Here is a 6,000-nt window from a genome sequence, read left to right on the forward strand (position 1 = left end):
AATTTACTAAAAAATTCATGATTTTTAATAATTTTAAAAAATAATTAAAGCATATATAAAAAAATTATATTGGTTATCTATAATTTAAATAATTTAAGTCTTTAAAATATAATAAAAAAATTTGATGGGTATATTAACAAACTCATAATGGTCATTTGTTGAATGAAATGAGTAATGTCTACAAAGTAAGAAGAAAAAAAAATTTCAAGGGGTATATAAGCAAACCCATTTTGGTAATTTATCCTTATTTCATCCATTGATTTAACACCATTAAGAGTCAACTTAACCATAGGGGCATAGAAGCAAATATAATTGATTTGTAAGGGTATACAAACAAATATCATTTTTATGGGGGTATTTAAGTAAATTTATGATTTTACAGGGGTATGCAAGTAAAAATCCCAATCTTTTTTCTTTGTTGAGTCTTTTTTTAATGTTGTGTCTTTATTATATCCCATTTTTAATGGGACCTTTGTTATGATTTTTCTTCTTGTTGTACCTGTGTGTTCGGCTGGTTTCTTTAATAACTATATAATTTATTTAGTTTGTGAAAAAAAAAAATCTCAACTAAAATTAACTTACTAGTGCTTATTCATAAAAGACTTACCATAACTATACTCCACAATGGCTGCCAACAGCAATACCATCTATATTTAGGGCTTGGTTGGATTAAATTTTGGTAAACACAAAAATGTTTTTTTTATAAGTTAAGCACTTTTGAGTTAAAAAAAAAAGGTTGTTTGTATTAGTTTTCCTGCAAAAAACTGAAATTGTAAATAAAAAATAATGCTAAAAACAGCTCGAGTCATAGTCATGACTAGGTTCTGAAAAAACTGTTTTTTAGTTTATTTTTACAGAAAGGCTAATACAATCATAAAAATACATCTTAACTTATTCTAAATAAGCACTTTTTTATTTCCAGAAATACTTTTACTAAACGGAAAAAAGCACTATTTTTGAGAAACCAATCCAAACAAAACATTAGCCTTATTTAATTATAATGCATTTTTAAAAAATAAAATAAAATTAAAATGAAATTTTGGAGAAAAAAAATACATATAACAACAATCATTCATGAAACATACAAAATATAATAAAAATACACACGGTTATTATTTTAAACTTATGCCAATGTTGGCCATTCGTTATATTTTCACATACTTAGTTACAATATTGAAATATGAGGAAAACAAACGTAAGTACACCAGACTTTGTTTTAATCATAATATTTAAAAATAATTAAAATATAGCCAACCAAACTAACATTATAATATTCAATAGAAAATTAACTTTCCAAAATTAAAACAAGAAAAAGGGCACATGCATGATATCAACAAGGAAAAGGCGCCGCGAGGGATCTTTTATCACTATATATACTTATATATATTATATTTATATTTCTAATTAATATGAATATATTTATATGTTTATATTTGGGGGGCATCTTACACACACACACACATGGCAATCTTATACACACACACATATATCACATTTATATATACTTATATATATATATATATATATATATTATATTTATATTTCTAATTAATATGAATGTATTTATATGTTTATATTTAATATAATTTTGGATATCATGTGTACTTATTTTGTAGATTCTATAGTAACAAACTACTTCACCCAATTAAAAAATTACTCTAATGATTTTTCTATATAAAATCTTCAAATTTTAAAAAATAATTTTATAATCAGTTTTGATTTTGTTGAATGCCATACGAGTCTTATTATTAAACTAGTTAAAACTAGATTGTATTTGGTCAAATGATTCAATTAGTAATGATAGTTGTTAGCTGTATATATATATTTTATATTTTTTAAAATATTTATTATTATTATTATTATTATTTAGTTTGAATTAATATAAAAAATTTCATATTTAAATTGAAACTAGATTGAATTTGACCGAATAATTAAACTCTTATTCCATGGTGATATAATCGTGGTATATTTTTTAAAATATTAATTATTATAATTTTAAATTTAAAGTAATATAATTTTTTTAAATTAAAATTAGCACCCATTTGGTTTTGGCCCTAGTTCCGTCACTGGATACCAAGATATCTATCTATTCATGAAATTAAATATGAAAACACAGAGCATAAGCATCTAACTAATAATTAAAAACAGTAATATTGTACTCAACCACAGCATTACCACTAGTGATATTGAAGAAGTACGTTTTAAGCTTTGCAAACCCACGTGCCATCCTGAATTTCCCCCGGCCACCAACAACGGCCATTTCTCTCACTTTCCAAAACAGTGTTCCTTGAAAGCACACTGATGGAGCTACTATTAAACTCACCGGAAGTGAACCCAAAGTCAAAAGCAACGACGAGCACGAGCTTCTTCTGCCCTGCAGACGCGTAAAATTAACCCTTGTGCATGTCCTATCACCTTTGAGTTTAAGTCAGGGCCTTCAGTGAGAGGGTCATCAAGGACGTACACTGCACCAAAGTTCACTGAATTATCTGGCTTAATCACTGTTCCTTGAGGGTGAGCCACCTGCACAGTGGTGGGGTGGTCACCGGAGAAGGTGTCATGGAAGAAGAAGTGGAGCTTTGTCACCTTCTCTTTGGCTAAGTATGCATGGCATGCATGAGATACCATCGTGATAGTAATAATAACAACAACTAGGTTTCCATACATTGATCTTCTCTGCATCTCTCTCTCACTATCTTACTATTTCTCTTTTGTAGTTTATTAGTGTTTAATTAAAAGCTATAACAGCCAGTGATTTTATAGGGTTTGCATTGGAAAATTTCTCTTCTAGTGTTATATACAAGTTGATAATTTTTTTTAATTTTATGCTGATTGTGGTACTATTTTAGTGTTGGTCGCTGATGAACTTGGAACATGTGTATGATGAGAGGAATTAGTCGTATGAATAGTCCGTGGTTTTAGCCTTTAAAACAAGTGTATATATATATATATATGTTTGTTGACTTGGTAGTGGATTGACTTTGCCCTTCTTTAGACTTGGCGAGAACGCCAATAAACTGTAGCTAGGTCTTAACCACCTTTAAGTTCCTTACTGATCAAATGATTTTTAGATTCACTTATCAAAATATTTTTTAATTTATTATGTGGAAAATATCTATTTGATGAATTAAACATTTGTGGAAGGAAAAAATAAATAAATAAAACCAAAGTGATTTTTGTTGTAATTTTATAGGTTTTTTTAGAACCCACGGATAGTCCAACAATAACTCACTAAAAACTAAACAAGAGGGCAAGGGTTCACAACCTTACTCTTTATCGATACTCTGTTCACATACCTTACATTACGGCTTAATATTATTTATCAATATTTTTACTAGTTTTAATATCAGTCCTTAGTAGGAGGAACACTATTTTCTCCTCCAAAACTACATGATGGAGGAGATTTATCCCTATGGATTCATTAAGCTACTATAACTAATACACCTCTGTATTTACCTCTCTTTGACAGCATGTATCACTTTTGTCACACAAAAAAATATTTTAAAAAATATTTGTTCCATATATGATAAAATAAATAGATATAAACATGTAAAAAATTATTTTAAAACATATTTGTTCCATATATGATAAAATAGATAGACATAAACATGTAGGTTAGGCTTTTAAGAAGATTGATAATTTCGCTGATAAATGTGTGTATTTGATTTTATTTATTTATATTTTTTGATCTTTTGCAATTATGAGATTACACAATATTTTGTGGGTTGGAGACTTCGAGTTAATAAATAACACAAGTAGTTATCAATACATTGGTTATAAGCAAAAAAATTAAATTTCTTTAATCATAAATTTAATATATATCACGTGAGATGTATATCCATCGTCATAAACAATATTTATAATTTTGTTATTCACGTTGGACATGAACCCATTCAACTATTGAACCCAATATTTATAAACTGGATTTAATTATTACAAAAACAGTTGACCAAAGGGCTAATCACGGTGAAATATAATATTAAAGTAATAATATATTTTATTTTGTTGGCATATATATATATATATATATATATGCAACATTCCTAATTGATAATAATGAAAATAATTATTGTCACGGTCATTAGTAAAGTTTAGACTCGTCAGTGTCAAAAACTGTGACAAATAAAAGAATGATGTGTTTGTCATGGTTTTTGGCACATGTGAGCCTACATCGTATCAAATGCATGAACTACATTAATTATGGTTTTTGGCACAGTTAAAATTTAACTGTGTCAAAAACCGTCACAAATAGTGGCACAATGTCACACAAAGTTGATAAATTATTATGTATTTTTTTAACAGAAAAAACCTGCAAGCACTTATTAACAATTAAATTTAAAAATAAAATCTCTCTCATTCATGATTAAAAAACAATAACATTACATCATTGAATATATTCAAGGAAACACTTTATCAAACGTATACTCAACAATAACATCACTAATGGTTACAGTCACCGTAAACCCATATTAGCGATCCCACGTGTCATCTAAATTTTTCACAGCCACCAACAACGGCAAGTTCCCTATCTATCTATTTCTAATATGGGGTTCCTTGTCTGAATAAGTAGGTGAAATATTTAATTTGCACGTTTTGATTAAATGTCAATACCAATCTTAAGATGGTGGGGATGGTATTTGATAGTCGAGGATGGTTAGAAATGAATTTTATGTGCATCACATCATTTAATTCTTAAGCTCATTTTTAATTGATACTGTGAAAACCTCAAGTAATTAAGATTGACTTTTTGATGCTGATTTAGCAAAGGCTTACAATAACTACTACACAATGGCGCCGCCAACATCTATATTCAGTTTTATTTAGTTATTATGCAATTTTTTCAGGAAATAAAATTAAAATGAATCTTTGGGAATATATATATATATATATATATATATATATATATATATATATATATGAGAACATTTATTCATGAAACATACAAATTATATAATAAAAATACACACTGTTGTCATTTTGAACTTATGCCAATTAAGCATATGTAAGATTTTCACATACTTTGTTATAATATTGAAATACAAAGAGAAAACAAACGCAAAAATAATTTGTTTTAATTATAAATTTAAAAATTTTAGATAATTAAAATACAAATACCCAAACATAACATTATATATTCCATAGAAAGTAACTTTCCAAGAAAAAAAAGGGCACATAAGACCACATTATTATTCATGAAAATACTAAAACACAGAGCAACAAGCATCTCCTTAATAATGAAAAACAGTAATATGATACTCAACTACACCATAACCACTAGTGACATTAGCGAAGTACTTTTTAAGTTTTGCAAACCCGCGTGCCATCCTAAATTTCCCCCGGCCGCCAACAATGGCCACTTCCCTTTCACTTTCCAAAACTGTGTTCCTCGAAAATAAGCTGATGGAGCTACCATTGAACTCACCAGAAGTGAACCCAAAGTCATAAGCAACGACCAATACAAGCTCCTTCTGTCCTGCAAACACGTATAACCCTTGTGCATGTCCTATTACCTTTGAGTTTAAGTCAGGGCCTTCAGTTAGACGGTCATCAACGACGTACACTGCACCAAAAGGCCCTGGACTACCGGGTTTAATCACTGTTCCTTTAGGATAAGCCACAGGCACGGCGGTGGGGTGGTCGCCGGAGATGATGTCGTGGAAGAAGAAGTGGAGTTTTGTCACCTTCTCTTTGCCTAAGTATGCATGGCATGCATGAGATACAAACGTGATAGTAATAAGAACAATTAGGTTTCCATACATTGATCTCCTCTCCATCTCTTTCTCTCTTTCTTGTTCTCTTGTGTAAGTTTATGTGTTTTAAAGCTATAACAGGGTGTGAATTTATAGGGGGTTGAATTGGAAATTTTCTTTTTTTAATATTATAAATTGATGCTTATTTGTGTTGATAGTGATATCATGCTAACTATTTACTGTTTGTTGCCAGTGAAATATGAACTTGCGCTTTGTTTAGAGGAGAGGGATGCTTATTCATATGCACAGT

General features: G+C 29.1%; 2 protein-coding genes across 2 annotated transcripts; both read right to left on the reverse strand.

Moving 5' to 3' along the window:
• Positions 1 to 2,131: 2,131 nt before the first annotated feature.
• LOC120254576 (dirigent protein 4-like) lies at positions 2,132 to 2,628 on the reverse strand. Its single transcript, XM_039262665.1, is given in 3 exon segments — positions 2,132 to 2,267; positions 2,269 to 2,387; positions 2,389 to 2,628. Coding segments are annotated over 3 exon segments (495 nt in total).
• A 2,554-nt stretch (positions 2,629 to 5,182) lies between these two features.
• Positions 5,183 to 5,785, reverse strand: LOC120254582 (dirigent protein 4-like). The gene has a single exon (XM_039262671.1). It carries the CDS (start codon positions 5,772 to 5,774, stop codon positions 5,229 to 5,231), a length of 546 nt encoding a protein of 181 aa, XP_039118605.1. The 5' UTR covers positions 5,775 to 5,785; the 3' UTR covers positions 5,183 to 5,228.
• Positions 5,786 to 6,000: the final 215 nt, after the last annotated feature.

The sequence above is a fragment of the Dioscorea cayenensis genome, unplaced genomic scaffold, assembly GCF_009730915.1.
Source record: "Dioscorea cayenensis subsp. rotundata cultivar TDr96_F1 unplaced genomic scaffold, TDr96_F1_v2_PseudoChromosome.rev07_lg8_w22 25.fasta BLBR01000513.1, whole genome shotgun sequence".
Lineage (NCBI taxonomy): Eukaryota > Viridiplantae > Streptophyta > Magnoliopsida > Dioscoreales > Dioscoreaceae > Dioscorea > Dioscorea cayenensis.